The 27,284-nt window shown below is 44.7% G+C and overlaps 1 protein-coding gene across 2 annotated transcripts in view; it reads left to right on the top strand.

The window, feature by feature from the left end:
• The first annotated feature begins 10,588 nt into the window (after positions 1-10,588).
• DIS1 (Actin-like ATPase superfamily protein) overlaps positions 10,589-27,284 on the top strand; it is a 38,248-nt gene continuing 21,552 nt past the window's right edge. Inside the window, exons 1-4 of one of the 2 annotated variants that reach the window (XM_086802235.1) lie at positions 10,589-10,832; positions 11,278-11,512; positions 11,729-11,953; positions 22,445-22,591. In XM_086802235.1, coding sequence (XP_086658361.1) covers positions 10,786-10,832; positions 11,278-11,512; positions 11,729-11,953; positions 22,445-22,591 — 654 coding nt within the window. In that variant the 5' untranslated portion in view covers positions 10,589-10,785. The remainder of the gene's footprint in view (positions 10,833-11,277; positions 11,513-11,728; positions 11,954-22,444; positions 22,592-27,284) is intronic. The other variant, XM_086802241.1, reaches the window with a different exon arrangement.

Below are 27,284 nucleotides of genomic sequence, written 5' to 3'. Positions count from 1 at the left end.
CACGATAGATTTAAACAAGACCCTCTACCTCCTTTGCACTTTTTTCTTTGTGTAGACCCGAACCTCCTCAGTCCAATTCCTGCCTCTTCACAAGACAATCATAGCCATCGCAATGACCTTCAATCCAAAAAATAAGAGACCCTCCAATAGGCTTCAACAAAGCTTTCCCACAATCCCAGATCGCGTCTCTTATCCTAGCTGATTCACTCTCTTCTTTTGTGCTCTCTTCTTCTCCTATGCACTTCCTTATGGACTACTCTCCATTTCCTACACATATAAAAGTTAACTAGACTGACAACAATAGTTCTTTTTAGAAGGTGGCCATACAAAGACCACTTATTTCCTAAGGCTTGAATCATACCCAACTTTTATTTTCAGTCCTTGGATTGGGGCAGGCACATCTATTGGGCACTAAGGTCTTGACACAAAAAATCCATCATAGTTTTCCCCACTCCCTTGGTTAGAGCATTCATGCTTAACCGCATGCTGTTGGCTCACTAGAATAGTTCTCAAAGAAAAGTAGATCCGGGTCCCAAGAAACATCTCCAGCATCAGTTGGAATAGTTGCATCAGTAGGCCGGACTAGTATCCATCCCTTCTGAATGCTTTTGAATAGTCATGATTCTGCATGAATATGGCTTGAGCCTGTAGCCATTTACCCTCTTGGAATGTAACTGATCATCCAAGTTAGCTACCTGATAGGTACCATTCTCACATACATGAACCACCGAAGGGATTGATTTTTAAAATTTTGTTTGGAAGGTATTATCTAGTTTGTTGTGGTTGTACCTGAGAACTAGATCTCCCTCTTTAATACCTTTGTCCTTAATAGTCTTATTGAAATGCTCAGCCCTCTGATTGCTTAGCTAAATCTAGTGGCTCGAGGCTTCCTCTCTAGCCAACTACAACACTTGAAGATCCAACATCCTCTCTTCATACTCATCTAAGCCACGTTCTTGATGCTTTAGAAGGAACTAGAAACTAGGAATCTCCACCTTAATAGGCATCATGGCCTCTTTCTCAAATACAAGATGATAAGGTGAAAATTCAGTCTGATCTGATAACTGTCCTTTAAGCCCCAAAACTAAGGATACATGCATATCCCACTACTTGGGATGTTCCTCCAGACACTTGGTCAGCATAGTGCACACTTCTTCATTGAACCTCTTTACTAGTCCATTGCACTGAGGATAATATGGAGTGGAAAACTTGTGTGTGATATGTAATTTTGGCATCAACTCTTGTACAATCTCTCCTTTGAATCCAGGCCCTTGATTAGTCAACATCTCCAAAGGCATGCCAAATTTGGCACATATTTCCTCAAACACAAACTTGACTATCTCTTTAGTTGTTATGTTTCTTACACATCAGCTTCAGCACAGCTTGTCAGATAATCTACTCTAGTCAAAAACTCTAGTCAGAATGTAGGTTATCCCCCTAGCAATAGTGAGAAAAGGGCCAGCATCTAGTCCCCACTTTTCAAAATCTCCATAATATATAATACTCTTTCTCATCTCATATTTCAAAAGCCTTCTGCCTTTCTTTTGATAGGGCTCACAGCTCCTGCACCAGTGATAAACATCTCTTCTCAAACTAGGCCAAACATACCTAGTTGTCAAAATCTTCCTAAGTGTCAGCTTCAGGGAAAAATTTCTTGCATATACACCTTCATGGCAGAAGGCCAAAATGGAAAATATACCCTCTATGTTTGGAACTCTCCTCAAAATCAGGTTCTTTCCCTTCATGTACAGCTGATCATTTATCATGGATCACCCTAACCCCTCTTGAAACACATCCAAAAAGAGATTACCTAGTGAACCACAACTCTTGTGAGGACCTTTCCAATGGCTGAGCTCATAACCCTTGAGGTCCCAAGCTCTACAACTCCTTGAGAAGCAATTCCACCACATCTCTCACGAGCGTTGTCACACCGTCGCGTTGCACTATGGGTCCTCGTCCCTCCTCTCACCTCACTTCACTCACACACACACACTAGCGCATTAGGGAGAGAGATTAGCAAGAGCAAGACTCTATTGTACAATGGGAGAGTATCTTGTATTATGAGAGAAATTCACTCATATACATGGCCATAAGTGTTCACACTCACTTGAGTGATGCTTAATGGTCTTTGTTCCTCCGGAAGGAATAAGAAAAGCTAGTTAATGAATGAATAGGTTAGTGGTGTATTGGGAATTCCTTAATGGGGTGGAGTTTTTTGCGAATGATTGCATTTTTATATTTGTGTGAGCCCCTTTTTTTTGCTCAATTTGTTTTTGCCAATCATCGGCAAGGTTACATTTGATTTTTGTTAGTGGGGACACTAAGAGATGTTAATAATGGGAGAGAAGAGAGCAAAGGATCCGGAGGAACGTAGACTTATTCATCAGAACGAGATGGTGATTCTTAGTTCCTCGTTTGATTCATTGAAGCGACATCATTTAAAGAATTTGGCATTTGATGATGTCCCTTTGTGTGGCAGGATTCTTGTCAAATGTTGTTGAGAAGGACCTATTCCTGTCTTCTTCTACTCATGTGCTTTTTATGTTTTTATGTATATTTAACTGCTCTTATGAAGCAGATTTACATGAAGTAAAAGAATTGAGTCATATAGAGTCTTATTGAACTACTCTGTGTTGAAGTAGACTTGTTGGTGAGGATTGAAAGAATTACGTCGACTTGGAGACTAATATAGGTATCTTAATTAAGGATTGAAGATCATTGACTTGTGAAGATGGTGGCGTCGTTTGGAGAGGCTAATAATTTGTGTGTCCCTTTTTTTTTTCTCTCAATTTGTTTTTGGCAATCATCAACAAGGTTACATTTGATTTTTGTTAGTGGGGACACTAAGAGATGTTAATAGCCAAGGTTTCTTGTGGCGAGGCTATCATGAGATTCATGGAGAATTAACTTCTTTAGGGAAGAATACATAGCCTGTGAGATTGATGTAAAGCACCCATCATGGGTGCAGTACCTCTTGATTAGATTTTTCTCTTTCTCTGAAGTTCCCCCTTCTTTGACTAAGTTTACTATCCTTTGGTAGTCAGGATCATGAAATGAGACTTCTTTCACCTTGGCCAGTATGTGATCATTTGGCATAGAAATTGCACTCAAGAAAGATTTGCGGCTAAATGTGTTTGCCTACGACATTATCCTTCCTAGGGTAGTATTTTATGTCGAAGTCATATTCTTGTCTTCTCTGCCTCATATTGAGGTAGGCTGGGTGAACATCCACTTTAGACTCTTGTGGTCGGTTACAAGCTAGAACTTGCACCCCAAGAGGTAATGTCTCCATAACTTGAGGCAATGAACAATTGATAAGAGTTCCAAATCATGGGTGGCATAGTTGGCCACATATTGCTTCAACTTGGAAGAAATATAAGCCACTGGTCTTCCTTCTTGGGCTAAGACACCACCAAGTACTAGACCATTGGCATCAATAATAAACACTTTAAATTCCCTGGTGAAACCGGGAAGTTTCAAGATTGGTGCTGAGGTAATGATGGCTTTGAGCTTATCAAAGCTCATTTGATGGATTGGTAACCACACCATTTTGCAATCCTTCTTCTTAAGAAGATCGATCAAGGGTGCAGCTACCAGGGAATAATCTTTGATGAAAATCCTATACCATCCTATGATTCCCAAAAATCCATGAACTTCGCAGACTGAATTATGGGGTGGCCATTCTAGTATATATTTGACCTTGGCAGGATCTACTGAGATACCATCTTGGGAGACAATGAATCTAAGATACTCAATTTGGTGAGTAAAGAAGGTAAATTTACTTTTCTTAGCATAGAGTTTATGTCTACGCAACAATTGCAGAACTCTATGCACATGCTCCTCATGCTCTTCCATCGACTTGGAGTAGATTAGAATGTCATCAAAAAAGACAAGAACAAATTCATCCAAGTAGGGATGGAATATATCTTGCATTAGGTAGTTGAAAGTTGCAGGAGCATTGGTTAACGTGAATGACATCACAGTAAACTCATAGTGGCCATAACTAGTATTAAAAGTTGTCTTCGATATATCTACTTCCTTGACTCTGATATGATAGTAGCCAAACCTTAAATCTATTTTAGAGAAAACCTTGGTCCCATGAAGCCTGTCAAGAAGCTTGTCGATGCGATGGATAGGGTACTCTTGACAGTGACTTTTAGCCCCCTATAATCTATGGATAGGGTACTCTTGATAGTGACTTTTAGCCCCCTATAATCTATGCGAGAGATGAAGAGTGCCATCCTTCTTGTTTTGGAAAAGAATGGGTGCTCCCCAAGGAGACCTACTGGGGCGTACAAATCCTTGCTCAATGAGTTGACAAAGTTGCTCCTCCTTGAGCTCAATGGCTTCAGGGAGAGACATCTTATAGGGTCTTTTGGAGACAGGTTGAGCACTAGGAATTTCGAGGGGGTGGTAGTCCTATAAGCTCATCAAGAAAGATGTCAAAGAATTCTTGGAGCCAAGAGGGTTTTGATTCTTTATTGGGTTCAATAGCTTTGTTGAGCTTGACAAGGAAAACTTGTTGTCCCTTACATGCTCCCTGAAGAAGATGTTTTGCTTTGACTACCCTAGACTTGGTTTTACCTGTCTTCCCTTAAACTAATACTACTTGGCCGTGCAAGTGATGCTCCCCTGGTTATAGTGAATACTAGCATTGTTTACGACGACTAACCAGTCCATCCCAAGGATCTCATCACCATAAATGCCTAATGGTCTAAAATGGCTATGAGTTTGTTCACTACCCAATTCAAAATCAAGGTTTCCTACAGAGTGGTGAGATACTATTTCCTTCCCATTAGCTAGCTTTACAACCATTTTCCTAGTTGGTTTTTTATCTAGGTTTAATTTATGTAAACACCTTAGATAAAGAAACAAATGGGTACTACCATAATCAATCAAAAAGTTGGAATGGGTTACCCATGATGAGCAGCTGGGGTTTGAATAACACCAAATTTCTCGTTAGGACCTTGATGCTCTACCGCCGTGCATGGATAGTGGCATGCTCTTCTTCGGCCATTTCCAAAGTTGGTTCTTCATTTATAGCACAGGCGCACGAGCAACTGCCCCACGACCTTTGCCATGCCCACCATCTCTTGCACCTTGGTGGATGGGGGTTCCACGGCCTTGATTTGCTCGACCACTTTGAGGAAAGGATGCGCAAGCTTGGGATAATTGGCTTTAAAGTGTCCAGGCTCATTGTAATGGAAACACACAAGGGCCTCTCTAGTAGAAGTAGTATATGTGCGGGGAACAAAGAGGTTGGTTTAGCTGACCTTGGTTGTAGTTGGGAGAATTTGGCTAGGGCTTCTTGTAAGACTGATCCTTAGGGTTTGATTTAGGGTGAGATCTCTTATGGGTCCTAGCTTTTCTAGACTTCAGCTCCTTCACAAGAGATTTGGCTCATATGAGAGCATCTTGCAATGTCCTCGGCCTCATTGCTTCGAAGCAGGAATCCAAAGGTTCATCCCTTGGCAGAAGCGGGCTACTTGTTGGGAGGTAGTCATGGGTGGGGCATATTTTCAGAGAGTGATGAACTTAGAGTAGTACTCCAGAGTTAACTTGAGCTGCTTGAGGATAAAGAACTCATTCATCTTGATAGACTCATGAGATGGGGGAAGATATCGCTCCTTCATAGCTTGTTTGATGTCATCCTAGGTTTGGGAGTGTTCGATAACTTCCCTATCGCAACACCATTGCTTCCACCAGAGCTTAGCGTCCCTGGTGAGGTGAAACCGTGCAAGCATGGATTGGTTCACAGCTCTTGTACCAACGGCGACTGAGAAGTAATCGTCCATTGCTTCAATCCATGCCTCAGCATCCTTCTCAATTTTTAAACCTTCCCCTTTAAAGGCGGGAGGTTGCATTTGTTTGAGTACGAGCTTCTTCTCCTATGTATAGTGCATTGGGGGAGGAAACTGATCGTCCTTGCAAGATTAAATTTAGGATCATGAGACTTATACTTTACATTACACTCATGATATAAATACTACACTCATGATATAAAAGTAAAACCTTGAAATAATTTTATTTATCAATTCAAATATTTACAAGGACAAGATTGATTACAAGGATTTGAGACTAATGTATTTAGTCTTATACATTAAAAAAAACGAGACTTCTAGGCTTAACTAGGACATAAGACCTGAGTGGTTCATGTAGGTGAAATATGGGGGTTCTGCCGTGGTTTTTAGGATACGAAAAATTGATGGTAGGGAAGGTAGACTATGGATTGTATTGCGTTTCATAACAACTACTTGATCGGCAGGTAAGATCTATATTACTTGGTCATACACCCAACAGTTCTATGATATATGGTTCCCTTGTATGGTCACGTAACTATCTGGTCCAAGGGTACCCATAAACCAGACTAAGCGGACCATCTTCAGCTTCTCAATCCAAGGGTACCCATAAACCAGAATAAGCGGACCATCTTCAGCTTCTCAATTCAACGAACTAGCTTCAAATTGATGGTGAGATTCCCAATTCAGTCTGCTCGGACGATGTACCTCGGCCCACTATTTCAAAAATGGTCTCTACCCCACCCTCTTTGGATACGAGAGGAGTAAGGCAGGGACAATTTCTCGAGTATTTACATCATCATATTGTGGAATTTGAAATTCGAGGAACAACAAGCTATCTTGAAGATGCATTGGAAGACTAGGAATCTAGAGTAAGCGTCTTCCTCCTCCTACAATTATTCATTCACCAAAAAGAGTTGTATTAGTAAGGTATTTTATCAAGCAACATCTAATTGAGGTAAAACAAATATTTCAAAATAACCCTAAATAACAAATCCTAGGAACTAAAACTATGCTGTAATACCAATTGTAAGGTCACCAACCTAAAAAGGGGAAGTGTGGTCTCCTAAATAGTTCTAAAAATCGACTCACCCATAGAGTGATCGACCTATCTTGGGCAACCTCTATCCTTGATTCCTAGAAGCAATGCCTTTTTCCCTATCTATGCGAGGCACAATCGTTGACCTATTCCTCTAGAATAGAATTACCGAGGGACTTATTTACCTAGCTTAGTGCGATTGATTAGATTTATTGGAAAGCTACCCGACTAATCGGGCCCACCCGTCCATAGGATGATGCCGTCAGGGCGATCCACCCTCCCACTTTCCACCCAACTCACCTATTATTTTTGTTTTCTAAGTAATCTTGTGTGACATGTATAGACAAGTTCATTAATTAGGGATCTTACACGGTGTTCATTAAAACAACCATTTAACTTAAAAAAATAATATAACAATACTAGAAAACAAAGGACTTAATAAAAAAATAATTACAAATGTTCAAATTTAACATAGCCAGATCCAGGCTCTCTTATTCCATGTTTTATTTTGTCGATAATCTAGAATTCGGCCTTCCAATCTCCATAGACTAGGCAATCCCTCTACGAGACCATACACCTCATTGTCCAAGGCGGCCTATCACCCTCTTAGGCTCTGTCAATTGATCCTCTTGCTTCTCAAAGAGATGTCTATGCATTAGGGTGGCTTATTTATCGAACTAGCCTGGGCCCGTACAATTAGGCAACATCCATTACTGCCGCCAAACTGACAATTTCTAACTTCCCAATGGTATGAGGGATACCTTCGGCCGACTCCAGGCATCGCTAACATCGCTGCCTGGCTATACAAGCACAGGAACGAGGCAGTGAGAAGATGTACCTATACTTTAATTTAAACAAGATAGTAACAGAATAGTTCAATCTAACCTTATAAGATATGAGAAAGAAATAATTCTACAAGAAATTTTAAGTTTAGATAATTATGTATGCTTATATTCTCAAAACAAGGGAAAGTAGCATCCTTTATCTTTCTTAATTTATGCTAAGATTAAAGATTAATCCAAAAACCTCTTTTTAGATATTTATCAAGCTAACTTGGCCATTGCCTCCATGAGGGACACTCCCAAAGGAAGAGCTGGGGCCGCGTTCAGAACATTCCCTCTTGTGTTGTTGTCATGCACGCTTCTCGAGGTAATATGTTGGTATCTTCGAGGAGGAACCATACTATCCACTCTCTTGTAGCTCGCGTAATTGTGAACTCAACGCTCCAGACGGATTGCAATTTGGAATCCGTTTTCTAACTTTATGAGCAAAAGACTCACTTGTAAAATCACCTCTTAGAGCAAAAGTGTGCTTGCTTAAGTCTCTTTATATTGGGGGGGGGGGGTAAAAAGTAGAGTGCCCTTAAGTTGAGAGCAAGGTTGGCTTGAAACTGAACCAGAGGGCTGGGGGGTAAGAGGAGAAGGGTTCTCCCCTTAAGTCCCTTCACCAGAGGGCTGGGGGGTAAGAGGAGAAGGGTTCTCCCCTTAAGTCCCTTCACAAGAGGGCTAGCTGCCTAGAGAGGGCTGTTGGAGAGAGCTTGGTTGGAGAGGGCTGTTGGACAGAGAGGGTTGTTGGATAGAGCTTGCCTAGAGAGGGCTGCCTAGAGAGGGCTGTTGGACAGAGCTTGCCTAGAGAGGGCTGTTGGACAGAGTTTGCCTGCTAGAGAGCTGTCAAGGAGGGTCTCCATGCACAGAGGCAGTTGTTGGGCATATGGGGTGTTGGGGCTAGGGGGGTTATATAGGGTATGGTACGGGTTTTGAGAGAGCAAAGAGGAGTGGAAAGGATGGTGTACGGTGAAAATATGTTGGTCTGTGGTTGCATGGGCCTATAGAAAGAGTGGTGCCTATAAAAAGTGGGCCAAAAGTGGGGTACGCATGTACCTTCCAGGTTAGTGGTCGCATGGGTGTCCACGTGGCGGCCAGTGGGAGACCATACGTTAGGGCGGTCGATTTTTGGTTCATGTGTGGGTGCCCTGGTATATGTACAGTCTTGGGTAAGGTCCTTTGATGCATGTTTCCCAAGGAGGCATCTTTTGGGGTCGGGACCCCCTTTTTGGAGCACCGGCCTCGGTATGCGTGTCGACATGTCCGACGGGGCTGCCGAATTTTTTTTCAGTGGAATTGTCTAGGGAGTTTTCTTGGTCGTTTGCAGGGGGTGCAGTCCATTCATTAATTGGACACCCATACATGCATTTATTAAGGTCGGAAGTTTACTGCAATTTAACTAAAAATTTATGTAGGGGCTTATTCTGGTGTCAGTAAAATCCTATAATAGGGTAAAATCATGCGTAGATTTCAAATTTGGACTCAAAATTTTAAGATTCCAAGTAAAATAGCTCAATTATTAAAATGTTAATTTTTACACTATAAAAAAGAACCATAATTTCATCTTTTTAGATGGACATATATTATTATTGAAGATGGGCATGTTACAGAATCATGATTGTTTGATTATATAAGAGAGATAGATACTTATCAATTCTCCCACAACAAGAATAGCAAGTTCTGTGGCTTGGTTTAAGACATCAACAAAGCTTGTAAAAGTATAAGTAAAAATGATTATTCAACATCCTAACAAGATAGCAAGAATTGGAATCTCTAGAATATTTATATCTAGATTATTCTTATATGAATCATGATAGATACCCCATCAGTTCTCCCACAACAAGAATGGAAAGCTCTATAGCTTGGTTAAGACATCAACAAAGCTTGTAAAAGCATAAGTACAAATGATTACTCGACATCCTAATAAGAAAGAAAGAATTAGAATCTCTAGAATATTCTTCTATTGACACTGTCCATACTTTCTCTGGAATTGTCTCACTGTGCATAGGCAATAGTTTAAAATAAGGAACTCTTGTAGAGAAAACATTAAGGATAATAACATGGAGGAATCTATAAGCTACCTACTAGTTTAGCAACAACAACAAGGAAGACATATGCGAAAAAGAACACTATGGTAAGAATTCCATGCGATGTCTTTACCAATAGTTTGCAATAGAGCCTTCTAGAAAAGCTATTGCTTGAGTCAAGAATGTTGAGCTCCATGTGCGCCATGCAACCTTGGAGATTGAGATTGAGGCAGAGAAGCTTATTGGGGTGAGCCAAGAAGGAATGATATGAGACATGAGAGAGAGTCATGTTAGGGTGGGTTAATGGCATATAGCAAAAGGTACAAGAGGAACCATAGCTACCACATGCATGAGGGAGAGGATAATAACCCTAAATAAGGGGTAAACACCCCTAGCACCCCTTTTCTTCCTTGCCAATTTTGAATGATTGCCTCTTTGCTTGGTCACCAATTTGGGCTATAGTAAACTCCATGGGACACACCTTCTATTTCACTTGAATTATAGTTTTGTAAAAATTAGATGCATTTCAATGAGTTCATTTGTACACAAAGCAAAGAAATTTATAAATAGTACAAAGAGGTGACAAAGGAGTAACAACAAAGAATTTTTTTAGTAGTAGAAAGAGGCTAAGAGCTGTCACAACTTAGATAAAATAATGCATTTGCTACACTAAGTATATATTATATTATTAGATAAAATAATGCATTTGCTACACTAAGTATATATTATATTATTAACAAATAAGTTTTTTAAATAGTACATGGTGACATAACTTATGAGTAGCAACGAAGCTAAATGATACATTTGATACTCTAAATGATATTATCATTATTATTATTACAATATAATATTAGAAATGGAACGTGGATACAAAGTATCAAGATCTGCCAGTGGGATCTTTACAGCAACAGCGAGACGCCCCCTTGCGCGCGCGAGCGCGCCCTCCCCCTCTCTCGCATACCCTATTTCTCAGGCAAAGATGCCGTTAATCCGATAAAAATTGTCAAGGGCAAGGATTGCAACAACGCTTTGAAAGCGCGCAGAGATCATTCAACGCATTGAGTGGCTCCGAATTGACCCACCGTAGCTGCTCTCCCATGGATGCCACAGCCCGACCCGCTGTGGTCATCGACAACGGCACAGGGTAAATACAATTTCCATTCACCGGCCAATTCTACGCACAAAATTTATCGACTCAAAGCTTTGAAATGGATTTAATGCAGGCTCGCTAATTACCCAATCAGTACTTTCTGTAAACTCGATTAAGTGTGTTTTCATCCCAAAAAATGGTGTTTTTTCCTTCAAACAGAGCCATCTGCTTCCTCTTTTTTTTTTTTTTTTTGGGTTGACACATATGTTCCCAATTGATTGGGAAACACATCGTTTAATTTTTTTATTTTTTTTATTTTTTATTTTTTATTTTTTTTTGGGGGGGGGGGGGGGGGGGGGAGGGGGTGTGGTGTGGTGTGGTTTGGGGTGGTATATGCTGTTCTAGGAAAAAAAGAATACCCATGTGTTTTCTCACAAAAAAAAAAAAACAAAACAAAAAGAAGAAAAACCTAATTGGTCCTTTTATGTGTTTTGTCAAGGTATACCAAGATGGGTTTTGCTGGAAATGTGGAGCCCTGCTTCATTGTGCCTACTGTAGTGGCTGTCAATGAGTCTTTCCTTGGGCAATCAAGAGGGCAGGGCAAGGGAAGCTGGGCAGCACAGCACAGTGCAGGGGTCATGGCCGACCTTGATTTCTTCATTGGTGAGGAAGCCCTTTCGCGCTCACAAGCCAGTAACACATACACTCTTAGCTACCCAATCCGCCATGGCCAGGTGAATATCCCTTATTTTTGAATTTTGTCTCTGATGAGGCAGGTGGAATATTCTAGATTATGGTATTCTAGATGCACCTGCATACTTGAGATTCTAGTATTGAAGAGGCATGTGATAAAGTGGGTATCCTTGATTCATGTATAGAAGAGGCATGCTTTTTGCACCTTCATCATGTCAACAACTATGATTGGGGTAACTTTTTCACAATACTGACAGGTGGAAAACTGGGACACTATGGAGAGATTTTGGCAGCAATGCATTTTCAACTACCTGCGGTGTGATCCAGAGGATCACTATTTTCTACTCACAGAAAGTCCTCTGACTGCACCAGAAAATCGGGAATATATTGGTGAAATTATGTTTGAAACTTTCAATGTGCCAGGGCTTTACATTGCAGTGCAGGCAGTACTGGCACTTGCAGCAGGGTACACGGCATCACAGGTGCATACTGAACTAGGCATGATTGTCATGGGAACGATTAACACGCTCATGTGCTTCAGTCTTTAGAGCTTTGTATGCCCCTCTAGTCTACACACAATGCTTGCCAGACCCAACAAATGTTTAGTGCTTTAAAAACAAAGAGAGGATTATCAACACATTTGCACTTTGATAGCTTATGCTAATGTGTGCTCAGCAATGTTGAGTTTGTTATATATCTTGAGTAGTATTTCGAAAAGATGCATTGGTGTGGACACATCTTATTACTCATCAGAGTCAAGCTTGTCGCTCTCTTCTGTTTGAGGGCCATTTGGAACATGGAAGGAAATAGATAGATAGATCATGTGACCTAAAGAGAATGTGGGGGAGAGGGAGAGCTTCAAACCCTAGCAAGCAAACACACACACACGAGAGAGCAAGACACAAGAGAGATGGATAGCTGATTTTTTTTCTATCTTCTTCTTCTCTACTCAACCAACATAACATAAAGATAAGAGTACACACTATATGGGTTAGTACTCTGCTACTACAACATACAAGGGTCGGTCCATAATGTGAACCCGACTAAATGAGCTAGTGCTATAACTATACCAGTCTCTAGTAATCCAAAATGGCTGTCACACAGCCTGTCATCCCACTGGCTGCATATCACCCATAATCTCACCAACCATGCCAGTGGTGTAGATGCGGAAGCTATCACCCAGGCGGGTCATCAATGTCCGCCGTAGCACTAGTTGAGCTCGATATCTCAACATGACCATCTACCGAGGCTGGATATGGCCTATGAGACACAAATGGCAGTGGGCTTGCACATACAAAGGGTAGATCCCATGATGTATGTATGGGCAAAGAAAAGAAAAGAGGTAACGAGTAATCTTGTTCCAATGCTGGAGTACCTCTGTAATAAAGGCAGCGAGCGCAATGGGTCTTTCCTTTTGTGAGATAAAAGTGTGGATGCTTTGGCATGTGAGGGAAGTGTGTGCGGATAGTGGAATAAACTGAGCTTTTCAAGAGAACGTATTCCTTTGTTTCCTGCATGCCAAGGAAGCAATGTATGCATGTCCTTAGCGATTCGCAGCACCCATTCCACAGTCTACTCATTGCATAGATGATGAGATCTGGGTTGAACGGTGGAGACTATGTTGTAGGGAGTGAGGGCCATTGTTATGGGTGTGCCCGCTCGCATGTGAGCTTTCTCCGTTTTTTCCCATTGTCTATGTTTTTTCCCAGTTTGCTAGTCGGGGGGGGGGGGGGGGGGGGGGGGGGGGGGGCTGTATGAGCTGGCCGACTGGTGTACCTGTTGACCGATGTGTATTCTCTTGGCCGACTGGTGTTTTCCGCTGGCCGACTCATTTATTGCTAGCCGATTGGTATTTTTTCCAGTCGTGTGCTTCTCTTGCTGCTGTCGGCCTGTTTTGCAGTGGCCGAGTGTGGTATATATACCACACTTGCTCTCCCACTCAGTCTTGTACCGGATTCAGGTGTATATAGCAGAGTTTAGACAACTTTCTCCTCTCTTGCATTTCTGTACTTTTTGCTCTTAGTACTTTGTCTCATTTCCGTTGCCCATTTTGACATGGTATCAAAGCCCCAGGTGGCTTGAAGCTTTGAGACAGTAAGAGCATATGGGATTGTTGCGTTTGGTGATGATTGGAGGACTTTTGGGCTGTACGGGACGTGGAGAAGAAGGGAGAAGGCGGCATCATTGTTGAACAGCTACCTTGCATTTATTTGCAGCCTCTTCATATTTTTTTCCTACCCACCCTCCCTTCACGAGACCACGGGAACCCCTGAGATGGCAGATTTGCTCGAGATGGCAGAGAAACATGTGAAGATCCCACCCCCCCAACGTTCCCGGTGGACCAATAGTTGGACGGGAACAACTATGGCATCTGGAAGGTAATGATGGAGTATGTCTTGGAGTCTTATGATTTGGCTGATTTCATTGTGGTTGGAGTTTCAAGGCCAAAGTTGGAGAAGGAGGAGCTTTCACTATCCACAAAGAAAGAGCGGGAGGCTCAAGCACAGCCGTGGGATCGTGTCAATGCTCATGTGCGTTCTTTCATTTTCAGTTGCACATCCCAAGTGATCAACCACATCAAACACATGACGCTGGCTTGAGGGATTTGGCAGCACTTGGCTTCTTTGTACAATAGAGTATCGCCCATGAAGAGGATTTCCTTGGAAGTGTAGATGGGAGTGATGAATCCTGTAAAGTCTTTGATGATGCGAGAGCACATCAACAAAATCCAAGCTCTTCAATAGGAGGTTCTTCAGGCTGGGAAGGAGATATCATTAGAGGATATGGCCATCACCTTGCTGTCTCATCTATCCCCTCAGTACTGAGCTTTCTATTCTTGTTTGATCACCAGTGGGAGGCTGAGCACCGTTACATGGGAGGAGCTTGTGCCGATGGTTTTGGACCAGGAAGAGCGGTTTCTAAACTCTCCACAGGGCGGAGGTTATGAGGCTTTGACTTGCCAGTGGTCGAAAGGCCGCAACAACAACAACAACAAGGGCAAAGGGAAGTCTTCAGCGAAGTCTTCTAAGAAGAAGCCCGATTCAAAGCGTGATGCTTTGAAGGCCGAGCGGATTTGTAACCATTGTGGCCAGAAGGGTCATTATTGGAGGAAATGTCCTCAGTAGAGCACCGAGAATGCTGATTCCTTAGCTGCAGTCGCAAAGATTCCAGCTTTTGTGCACTTGGAGATTATGGATACTGAAGCTTCATCTTCTTCGAATAGGGAGGCGGTTGGTCTCACCGTTGGGGATATACTCGGGAGTGGACTCTAGATAGTGGTGCTTCCAGGCACATGACTTTGTCCCAAAAGTTGTTACAAGATCTTCGAAGGCAAACATGTCACATCTTTATTGGTGACAAATCCACTATCCCGATTCACAGTGAGGGTAGGTTGGAGATCGTTCTCGATGGCAGAGGGGGGAAGCATTTCTCTCGGGTTCTTTATGTCCCATCTCGTGGTCATAGTTGTTTCTCGTACCGGTACGAATGGGTTCGTACCGTACGGTACCGTACGGTACGAGTTTTTTTTATTTTTATTTTTTGTTTTTTTTCCCAAAATTTTTTCCCTTGAAAAAAAAATTCCAAATGCTAAAAAAAAATATAGAAACCCTGCTTTACGAAGATCCCAAATGCTCGCAATACTTTGCAACTTTCGTGTCCACTCAGTATTCCATATGGGGTTGTTGAGAGACCTAAAAAATCTGGCGAGGTAGACTGGTAGTGTACACTTGATTGGTAGGATGAGAGAATCTTGCTACATCACTTGGGGATCCTTGGTATAGGTAGGCTAGACAATTAGATTCTCAAGTTATGTACGAGGGAGAAGATTTGGACATGGCCATTTTGATCTAGAGAGGAGTCCCTAAACTTATCACCCTAGATGCACTCCTCGTATTTGTGCAAGGACGGTCCCTTAGTCATAAACGCTACACTGGGAGACCTTTGGTATTGCATTACCCATCTAGGTTCTTTTTTGGAGACAATCGGGAGATCCAACCGGGAGAGACACATATCCATGTTCCGGTTCCTCAAGCACTGTAGACTCCTCCCCTCCCAACCTTCCCTCACATTCAAGCTTGAAGCTCCATAGGTTGTAAGTGTAAAAAATAAAAATCGTATTTTATCGTACGGTATCCAAAAATTTCATATCGTACCAAAAATTCCCGTACGGTATCGTATTTTCGTACCGCGACAACCATGCTCTTGGTTTTCATCTTTTGTTAGTGCATGAGGTTTGCAAGACTGGCATGTGGGTGGAGTTTGATGAGCATTTTGTTGCTATTCGGGACAAAGCAAGAGGCCAGGTTATTTGGGAAGGTGGAGTGGAGAACGGGATTTACAGACTCTCAGTACTCTCTTCTCTCACAGGTACTCAGCTCGGTGATTTGTGGCATTTCCGTTTTGGCCACTTGAATGTGGATGCGCTGCAGCGGGCAAATCAAAGAAATATGTTGATGTAGAAATCCTAGTCGGAGTTGATGTCGAGGCACAAGATCTCTGATACTGAGCACACCACGGGAATGACGCACAAGAAATCTCTCACTGGGCTAGTGACAATATCCAATATCCAAATCCGCAATAATTTCTTCAAAAGCTGAGTGTTGGGGTCGATGAAGTAGCGTGGGTTCTTTTAGAGAGCGGCCGGCACACAGGCATTGATGGGACTGGTGCCGATGGCATAGTCTGCAGGCGGAGCTGGTGAGCGGGTCGCCAGCTGGCTGTTAGCGTCGTCGTCTTTAGGCAGCGCTGTTAACTGGCGTTGCAGGTGGCGTTGCTGGCCAAGCAGATGGAGCAGATTGGGCATGCGGCTGAGATGGGCAGCTTAGATGGCGGAGCACTAGTTGAGCAGCGGTGGCGCAGACTAGCTGAGCAGGTAGCGTAGTGGCGTAGGCGGCAAAGGCCAGCGGTAGGAGGCGGGCCAGCGGCGGCGCAGGTTGAGATGGGTGCAAGCTGGCAGAGGTGGTTGACTGGCGGCGGCAGCGCAAGTGGAAGAGGCCGGCGGCGATGGTGACGCAGTCTAGCCAACTAGTGGAAGGAGAGGGTGATGAAGATGAAGTTGATGATGAGGGTCTTCTTGCTCTTGGAAGCCTCCACACACTTGATGATCCTCAAGAGGGACTTAAGCTTCTTTTGTACTTGAGGAGGGCCTTGCTTTTTGCCAAAAGCAATGCTTTTTGCCAAAAGCAATGCTTTTTGCCAAAAGCAATGCTTTTTGCTTTGTTTTCTCTTTTTGCTCTTGTCTTTTTATAATAATAAAAATATTACTCATCTTTTTAATCAAAGTTCTTGAGTTTTGCTTTTCTAGCTTCGGGGCCTTGCTTTTTGGTCCTAGAGCTTCTTTTTGGAAAAGCGGCATGTAGCTTTTTGATCTGGCTCAGTCTCCTCTTGCCAATGGTGCCCCTGGCTTGTGGGCAACTCAGTTTGGCTTTTTGCTTTTCCTTGCTTTTTGACCAAAACTGGTGCTTTTCCATGAGCTAACTTCATGATCCTTGTTCCCATGCTTTCATCAACCTGTCCAGTGTCCGGACAAGGGTTCCATCATGTGAACAGAGCTAGGAGGGCCAAATAGTTACAACAAATGTACAGGGGTGGAAAGAACCTAGCTTTGAGGTCAGACACAAAAGTATCCCATTCGTAATTCACAACATGAGATCAACCAGATAATGTGGTTGGATCTACTCGGCCTACACATATGCTAGACTTGGGGGTGATGATCAGAGATGGGGACGAAACTGTCAAAATACGCAGCGGAGATGATATCCAAATCTGAGACCACAAGAGCAAGTAGAGTGCAGAAAATAGATAGCACAAGAGAAGGAGAGAGATAGGCGTGTAACTCTTCTCTATACACAAGATCCTGAATCTGAAAACTGGATACAATGATGTGGGGGCCATGATGGCCCCATACATGCAGTCGGCCTATGCAAAAAACAGCCGACTTGGCCTACATGTCCACGACCAGCCCACTGCAGCAGTCGGCCAGCTACGCATAGTCGGCCAGTATGCAGGAGAGGTCGGGGACCACACAGGGAAGTCGGCCAACAACCAGATCATCCGACCAGCAGTCGGCCACCATCTGCAACAGCCGAGGTGCAGAAAACTGCCTCCCACACCATGGGAAAAATAGGGAAAAATGGGAAAAAAATACAAGGAGTGAGGAAAAATGAGAAAACACCTATACAGGGCGGGCACACCCACAACAGAGGCCCTGGTGTCTGATAAAGACAGGAGATGACTTCTAACACCCCCTCTCAGCTCCTGGCTGTGAAATCAACCCTAGGGAGCTGGAGTGCTGCCTGAGCGTAGCCTGAGGTAGAGACTTCGTGAAGAGGTCCGTTGCATTGTCCTCCGTCGAACAATAAAGTAGCAAGATGTCACCAGCCAGGATCTTCTCACGCACAAAGTGATACTGTATCTCTATGTAACCTGAAGCAGATCTCCTCGTGTCTGAATCTCCTCCCCAATCTGAGTCACTCCAACCTTGGAGTCTGACTCCATCCCCTCCTGTGTAAAAGAGTCCTAGATCCTTCGTACTTTGCAGATACCGCAAGATCCGCAATCCTGCATCCCAATGAGACTTCAATGGTGTCTACATAAAGAGCTCAACAGCCCCACGGAGAAGCTCAAGTCCAATCTGGTGTTCAGCAACCAGATCAATGAACCAACCAACTTCCGATACTGCGAGGCATCAACTGGCTCACAAGGATCATTAATAGTTAACTTTGTGTTTGGGTCCATCGGCGAAGTAATAGGCTTGCAGTTCTCCATCCCAAAGGCCTCAAGCAACTCATGAACATACCGCTGCTAAGAGACAAAAAACCCCCTCTGGGTCTGCCAGATCTCCAATCCCAAAAAGAAGTGGAGTAAGCCTAGGTCGGTCATCTCAAACTCCTTTGACAAGGCAGCCTTCGTCACGCCAATGTGCTCCGCATGACCGCCGGTGAGAATGAGATCATCCACATAGAGGATGATAATCGTAACCATGCCGCGTTCCCAAAAGAGATATAGGTTGGGATTTGCAACCGATCTCTGAAAACCAGTCCGAACAAAGAAATCAATCAATCTTCTGATTCCAAGCCCTGGGAGCCTGCTTAAGACCATACAAGGCCTTACGTAACCTGTAAACCATCCCTTCTGATCCTGGAACAACAAAGCGTGGAGGTTGCTCAACATACACCTCCTCCTGGAGGTCACCATTAAGGAACGCAGATTTTACATCCATCTGATACACTGGCCACCTCTGAGAAGAAGCAAGGGCAAGAACGGTCCAAATCATGGTCATTCGTGCTGTCGGTGCAAAGGTATCCTCGTAGTCGATGCCTGGCCGCTGAGCATAACCATTAGCCACCACAAGTCTGGCTTTGTGTTTGTCCACCGAGCCATCTGACGCATATTTGGTCTTAAAGACCCATTTGACACCAACAATGACTGACCGTTTCGATGGCCTCGGTACCAACTCCCATGTTTTGTTCTTCTCGATGGCATCAAGTTCCACCTGCATGGCTTTCCTCCAAGTATCTTGTGAAAGGGCTTCCTTAACGGAAGTGGGCTCCTTGTCTCGTATAATATGAGACATCAAAGCATAGTTTACCTGAAGAAGCTCCGCTGTATTGCTTTTGTCGCGGACTCTGTGCAATCTTCGAGGGCCATCCTCTGTGGTCCACTCGGAGGGTAGCTCCGTGACACCTGACTCCCGAAGGGTGTCCAACAACCACCTGGGTACTCGAACGGAGCGTGGAGCCTCCTGCCGTTGCGGGGGCTCTACTCCAGCCGTGGGCTCAACCTCCTGTACTGATTGAGGTTGATCAACTGGAGCAATAGTCTGGGAATCATCATCAGACTCTTCTGGATCTCCAAGAAGTGGCGGCTCCTCGACAGTGGATACTGGAACATGCTCATCAAAGACAACAATCCCGGCTGACAACAATCTCATTACTCTCTGGATCATACAATCTGTATCCCTTGGAAAGAGAATTATACCCCACAAATATAAGCTTGCGGGATTTGGAGTTAAGCTTCTCCCTTTGCTTCTTCGGAATATGTACATACGCATCACTCCCAAAAACACGAAAGTGCGAGACATCAGGTTTCCTGCCAAAGTATGCCTCAAACGGAGTCATATTAGGTACTGAAGTCGTTGGAGACCGGTTGAGGGTATGGACAGCTGTTGCCACAGCCTCTCCCCAAAGTGGACGAGGAAGATCACGAAAGTGCGAGACATTAGGTTTCCTGCCAAAGTATGCCTCAAAGGGAGTCATATTAGGTACTGAAGTCGTTGGACGGACAGCCGTTGCCACAGCCTCTCCCCAAAGTGGACGAGGAAGATCACGATGCTCCAGCATGGTCCTTGCCATCTCCACCACGGTCCTGTTTTTTGCGTTCTACAACTCCATTCTCTGAAGGCGATCTTGTATTGGCCAGTTTCCTCTTGATGCCATGATCTGCAAAAAATCTGAGAAATACATTCGAGGAGAATTCACCCCCTTTGTCAGCCCTGAGAGTCTTGACTTGCAATCCAGACTCTTTTTCCACCATCACGTGCCAATCCTTGAACCATGCAAAAGCTTGGTCCTTTTGTGAAAGAAAGTAGACCCACGTGAATCTAGTAAAGTCATCAACAAGCATCATAAAATAGAGAGATTCTCCCAATGATGGTGTCTACTGAGGTCCACACAAGTCAGTGTGAATCAACTCCAATGGTTTTGAAGCCCGCTTGGAAGCTTGCTTCGGAAAGGATTTCCTGTGCTGCTTACCACGTATGCAAGAATTGCAACGTCCTTGCCTGCTGCCAACATCTGGCAAGCCAACCACCATCTGGTCCCGGAAAGCTTGCCGCAGTGCATCCACATTTAAGTCGCCAAAACGAAAGTGCCACAGATCTCCGACCTGAGAACCTGTCATTGAGGAGAGTGCAGAGAGCTTGTAGATACCATTCTCCACACCACCTTCCCAAACAACTTGGCCAGTCTCACGGTCCCGTAGAGCAACTGAATGCTCCTCAAATTCCACCCGAAAGCCAGTCTTGCATACTTCATGCACTGACAGAAGATGAAAACCAAGAGCAGGGACGTAAAGAACACGGGAGGCATGCTTGCCCCCCTTGCCGTCGGGAATAATCTCCATCCGGCCCTCACTGTGTATCGGAATGGTGGAGTTGTCGCCAATGAAAATGCGATGTGATTGCTGTTTCAGATCCAAAAAGAAGTCACGGGACGGAGTCATGTGCCTAGAAGCACCACTGTCAAGAATCCACTCCCGGGTATCCTTCGCGGTGAAGCCAAGTGCCTCCTCGCTCGAAGATGATGAAGCATCGGAGTCCATCATCTCTAAGTGCACAAATGCAGGAGTCTTTGCAGCTGAGGCCGAAGAATCAGCACTCTTCCCAGTCTGCTTAGGACACTTCCGCCAATAGTGGCCTTTCTCGCCACAATCATTGCAGGACCGCTCGGCCTTTAGTTTCTCTCGTTCTGTGTCAGGCTGCTTCTCAGAAGACTTCTCCAGTGAAGCCTTCCCTTTGCCCTTGTTGTTATTCCGGCCTTTCGGCCGTTGGCCAGTTAAGGCCTCCGAACCTCCGCTGTGAGGAGGGTTCGTGAAACGTTCCTCCTGGTCCAAGACCATGGGCACAAGCTCCTCCCAGGTAATGGTGCTGAGCCTGCCACTAGTAATCAAAGAGGAGTAGAAAGTGGAATATTGAGCAGGCAAGTGGGACAGCAAAGTAATGGCCATATCTGTTGATGATATCTCCTTCCCAGCTTGGAGGACTTCCTGCTGAAGGGCCTACAGCTTGTTAATGTGCTCCCGCATCGTCGACTTTCAAGAGCCTAGGGCTCTGATACCATGTCAAAATACGCAGCGGAGATGATAACCAAATTTGAGACCACAAGAGCAAGTAGAGTGCAGAAAATAGACAGCACAAGAGAAGGAGAGAGTTAGGCGTGTAACTCCTCTATACACAAGATCCCGAATCTGAAAACTGGATACAATGATGTAGGGGCCATGGGGCCATTTTATATGGCCCCATACATGCAGTCGGCCTGTGCAAAAAACAGCCAACTTGGCCTACATGTCCACAACCAGCCCACTCCAGCAGTCGGCCAGCTGCGCATAGTCAGCCAGTATGCAGGAGAGGTCGGGGACCACACAGGGAAGTCGGCTAGCAACCAGATCATCCGACCAGCAGTCGGCCACCATCTGGATTAGCCGGGGTGCAGAAAACTACCTCCCATACCATGGGAAAAATAGGGAAAAATGAGGAAAAAATATGGGGAGTGACGAAAAATGAGAAAACACCTATACAGGGCGGGCACACCCACAACAGAGACCCTGGTGTGATAAAGACAGGAGATGACTTCTAACAGAAACATGAGATCTACACAGAGCATTTTTTGCGATTCACCCAGGATAGGTTCTTTGATATTCCGAGGCACATGCAGATCCACATGTCACATGCTTTGGGCATCGTGATTGGTCAACTCACCCACTGCCTCTGAGTAGAGACTAGGAGAGCTGAGAACATCCCACGGAGGAAGGATCTCCACCACACAAAGATAGATCCATGAGATTCTCCGTTGATGTGATATGCCCTCATCATAGCCACATCTGCCATCAGGAGGCTTATAGAGTCGGTTTCGATTTTCAGTTTTCAGTTTTCACGTCCTTTTTTTAGTTTTTCCATGGGACTATACCCATAGTATCATTGTACTATTCTTGGTCTCATAGGCCCTTCAGGTCTTTTGTCGAGGTTAATAGATCTTTCTTTCTTTCTCTTGCAACATCCCCTCCCTCTCTCTTTATATATATGTACACGTGTGTGCGTGTGCGTGCATTCCCTTTTTAAATGAACATGTGCACATATCTTTTAAATGTAACTTGGCCATGATTGTTTTTTTCTCCCTCTCCTCTTTGTCTTACTACCTTTGTCAATTATTGGAGGAATTCGTAACCTTAACTGTTAGAAGCATTTTTTCATGCAGTGTGAAATGACGGGGGTCGTTTTGGATGCTGGAGATGGTATCACACACGTAGTCCCTGTTGCCGATGGCTATGTTATGGGTAGCTGCATAAAGTCCATTCCAATAGCTGGGCGTGATCTCACTTCGTTTGTTCAACAGTTGATGCGAGTAAGTGCACTCCAACTATGTCAGTTAAGTTTGTGTGTGTGTGATTCTTTCCCCACCAAACCCACCTCCCCCCTCCCCCCGCGCGCCCGTGGTGAGAAATTGCCCTTGTTATTTTATGATTATCCAGTTATACCATGCTATGAATGCTTCAGGCATAGACAAACATGCATGTGCACATGTATGCATATATGCATATTCACAAAATGGACATGAGTTTTTGTAGCTGATGGCGGGCATGTAGTCGGTTGGTAAAAGGGATGCTCTCACTGGGCCAGGGCCTTGGGTTCGATCCCTGCCTGCACTTTGCCTGTCGCGGACGCCTGATGTTGCAAAGGTCCTGGGGCGGGACCTGCACATGTGTGTGTGAGTATAGAAGTAGGAACAACCCCCCCCCCCCCCCAAAAAAAAAAAAAGGAGTTGTATGCTTTCTATATGCTGGGGCAGATTAATCGAGTGACAATTGGGTAATTATAGTTGTTATGTGAGTATTTGTAAGGAGACACTACAAACATAAGATTTGGAGTCAGATGTGTGGCATTGAATTGCTGGATGCTGAATGTGCAACCTTGATGTCACCTTCGAAAGCCAGCATTTTTGCACTCAGTGTGGGCCTCAAGACAATCAGAGGTAGTCCCCTTGGACCCTCAGATTTCACATCACTAGAGTGTTGAAGTGTTCTAGATGGACAAAATCGAGGTCATAAAAAAACAAATAGAGAACATGGGAAGTTAGGTCATTGCCCCACAAACACTGACACTAGGTTCGTGTGTGCCAACATTTGTTATCAGAGCAAAGGGTTCGTGTTGTTACCCTTTGTGTTTGTTTAAGCGTTTCTGCTAAGAATCTGCCCAAACCTTTCAGACAGGGTACATAATAGCACACCTCGAATCTACCTCTGTAGCCAAAATCAGAAAACTGTAATATCAGAACTGTATGATGTGCCCGTATAGCTGGACGACCAAACCCTAATTGAAGTTCATCTTCACACGTGTGTTCGCTCTACTCTGTACATCACCTCTACAAAATATGAACGTGTTTGGAGGTGGTCATACAATGCTGATGTGGCATTTTGTACATGCACACACAAAATTGAAGCTGCAAAAGTTACCAGAATTTGGGTCTTTTTTGATTTTGGGGCTCGTGAGCTTCTTGGCATTGGCTATCTACACACACCACTATTTCGGTGTCGATGAATTACATGTGCGAGTGCAAAATCAAGGCTTTTTTCCACTCTTTCCTTCAGTTTCTTGCAACAGGTTTGCACAGGACAAGTGATTGTATTTGGTGGCAGTTTGTGCTCATTGTGCCTGACTGTGCACATAAGTCCATATTTGGGTTGGATAGAGGACAATTGTGCCTCTTGTTTGTTCTTGCGAGTTGTGCATTTTGCAAAATGGCACAGAATGCAGCAGATGTATTTGGTGTTTTGTCCCAGGAGGACAAACTTGTTGGGAGCAATTACTCCTTGTGGAGTTTTATGGTTAGGAACTTGCTGGTCACCAAGGGTCTGGGGGTATGTCAATGGTGATGAGCCCTGCCCCACAGACATTGCACTTGCCACTCCTAAAAGGTGCTCATTAGGCTCAAGCACTTGCTCCTTCCACTCAGGAACATAGAAGACGGAATGCATGTGATGCGCAGGCTATGTCAAAATACACAGCGGAGATGATAACAAAATCGGAGATCACAAGAGCAAGTAGAGTGCAGAAAATAGACAGCACAAGAGAAGGAGATAGATATGCGTGTAACTCTTCTCTATACACAAGATCCCGCAATGAAAACTGAATACAACAATGTGGGGGCAATGGGGCCTATTTATATGGCCCCACACTGCAGTCGGCCAGTGCTGAGATGCGCTGCCAGCCCACACGACTGGGTACTTCCAGTCAGCCAGCATAGAAATCACCCACGACTCCTACTGAGCAGGTCGGCCAGCTCCATGTGCAAAAGAGTGCAGTCGTCCAGCTCCAGTTCCTCCTGCCAGCATGTGGCAGCCACCCACACCATGGAAAAATGGGGAAAAAATACGAGGAGTGAGGAAAAATGAGAAAACACCTATACAGGGCGGGCACACCCACAACAGAGGCCCTGGTGTCTAATAAAGACGGGAGATGACTTCTAACACTCCCTCTCAGCTCCTGGCTGTGAAATCAACCCCAGGGAGCTAGAGTGCCGCCTGAGCGTAGCCTGAGGTAGAGACTTCGTGAAGAGGTCCGCCGCATTGTCCTCCGTCGAACAATAAAGTAGCAAGATGTCACCAGCCAAGATCTTCTCACGGATAAAGTGATACTGTATCTCTATGTGCTTGGTCCGGGCATGGAAGACCGGGTTCCGAGCAATAGCTATACAACTCTGGTTATCGCACTAGATGACTGTGGGCTCCTTCTGTGGAAACCCAATCTCGCCTAGCAGCCTCCGCAGCCACACAACCTCACAAGCAGCACCACAAATAGGGCAATAGTTGGCTGCCTCTTACTGCTCCAAGAAACCGCTCCTGAGCCGAGGGTAAAACTGTAACCTGAAGTAGATCTCCTCGTGTCTTGATCTCCTCCCCAATCCGAGTCACTCCAACCTTGGAGTCTGACTCCATCCCCTCCTGTGTAAAAGAGTCCTAGATCCTTCGTACTCTGCAGATACCGCAAGATCCACAATCCTGCGTCCCAATGAGATTTCAATGGCGTCTGCATAAAAGAGCTCAACAGCCCCATGGAGAAGCTCAAGTCCAATCTGGTGTTCAGCAACCAGATCAATGAACCAACCAACTTCCGATACTGCGAGGCATCAACTGGCTCACAAGGATCATTAACGGTTAACTTTGTGTTTGGGTCCATCGGCGAAGTAATAGGCTTGCAGTTCTCCATCCCAAAGGCCTCAAGCAACTCATGAACATACCGCTGCTAAGAGACAAAAAACCCCCTCTGGGTCTGCCAGATCTCCAATCCCAAAAAGAAGTGGAGTAAGCCTAAGTTGGTCATCTCAAACTCCTTTGACAAGGCAGCCTTCGTCACGCCAATGTGCTCCACATGACCGCCGGTGAGAATGAGATCATCCACATAGAGGATGATCATCGTAACCATGCCGCGTTCCCGAAAGAGATATAGGTTGGGATCTGCAACTGATCTCTGAAAACCAGTCCGAACAAAGAAGGAATCACTCTTCTGATTCCAAGCCCTGGGAGCGTGCTTAAGACCATACAAGGCCTTACGTAACTTGTAAACCATCCCTTCTGATTCTGGAACAACAAAGCCTGGGGGTTGCTCAACATACACTGCCTCCTGCAGGTCACCATTAAGGAACACAGATTTTACATCCATTTGATACACTGGCCACCTCTGAGAAGAAGCAAGGGCAAGGACGGTCCGAATCGTGGTCATCCGTGCTGTCGGTGCAAAGGTATACTCGTAGTCGATGCCTGGCCGCTGAGCATAACCTTTAGCCACAAGTCTGGCTTTGTGTTTGTCCACCGACCCATCTGACGCATATTTGGTCTTAAAGACCCATTTGACACCAATGATTGACCGTTTCGACGGCCTTGGTACCAACTCCCATGTTTTGTTCTTCTCGATGGCATCAAGTTCCACCTGCATGGCTTTCCTCCTAGTATCCTGTGAAAGGGCTTCCTTTACGGAAGTGGGCTCCTTGTCCCGCATAATACGAGACATCAGAGCATAGTTTACCTCAAGAAGCTTCGCTGTATTGCTTTTGTCACGGACTCTGTGCGATCTTCGAGGGCCGTCCTTTGTGGTCCACTCGGAGGGTGACTCCGTGACACCTGACTCCCGAAGGGTGTCCAACAACCACCTGGGTACATGAACAGATCGTGGAGCCTCTTGCTGTTGCGGGGGCTCTACTCCAGCTGCGGACTCAACCTCCTGTATTGACTGAGGTGGATCGACCAGAACAATAGTCTGGGAATCATCATCAGACTCTTCTGGATCTCCAAGAAGTAGCGGCTCCTCGACAGTGGATACTGGAACATGCTCATCAAAAACCACATCCCCGCTAACAACAATCTCATTCCTATCTGAATCATACAATCTGTATTCCTTGGAAAGAGAATTATACCCCACAAATATAAGCTTGCGGGATTTGGAGTCAAGCTTTTCCCTCTGCTTCTTCGGAATATGTACATACGCATCACTCCCAAAAATACGGAAGTGCGAGACATTAGGTTTCCTGCCAAAGTATGCCTCAAAGGGAGTCATATTAGGTACTGAAGTCGTTGGAGACCGGTTGAGGGTATGGACAGCCGTTGCCACAGCCTCTCCCCAAAGTGGACGAGGAAGATCACGATGCTCCAGCATGGTCCTCGCCATCTCCACCACAGTCCTGTTTTTTGCGTTCTACAACTCCATTCTCTGAAGGCGATCATGTATTGGCCAGTTTCCTCTTGATGCCATGATCTGCAAAAAATCTGAGAAATACATTCGAGGAGAATTCACCCCCTTTGTCAGCCCTGAGAGTCTTGACTTGCAATCCAGACTCTTTTTCCACCATCACGTGCCAATCCTTGAACCGTGCAAAAGCTTGGTCCTTTTGTGAAAGAAAGTAGACCCACGTGAATCTGGTACAATCATCAACAAGCAGCATAAAATAGAGAGATCCTCCCACTGATGGTGTCTACTGAGGTCCACACAAGTCAGTGTGAATCAACTCCAATGGTTTTGAAGCCCGCTTGGAAGCCTGCTTCGGA

Source organism: Cibotium barometz, chromosome 1 (genome assembly GCF_041138505.1).
Source record: "Cibotium barometz isolate CiBa-2024 chromosome 1, ASM4113850v1, whole genome shotgun sequence".
In the NCBI taxonomy this organism is placed as follows: Eukaryota; Viridiplantae; Streptophyta; class Polypodiopsida; order Cyatheales; family Cibotiaceae; genus Cibotium; species Cibotium barometz.
This window is presented reverse-complemented; position numbering and strand designations above follow the sequence as displayed.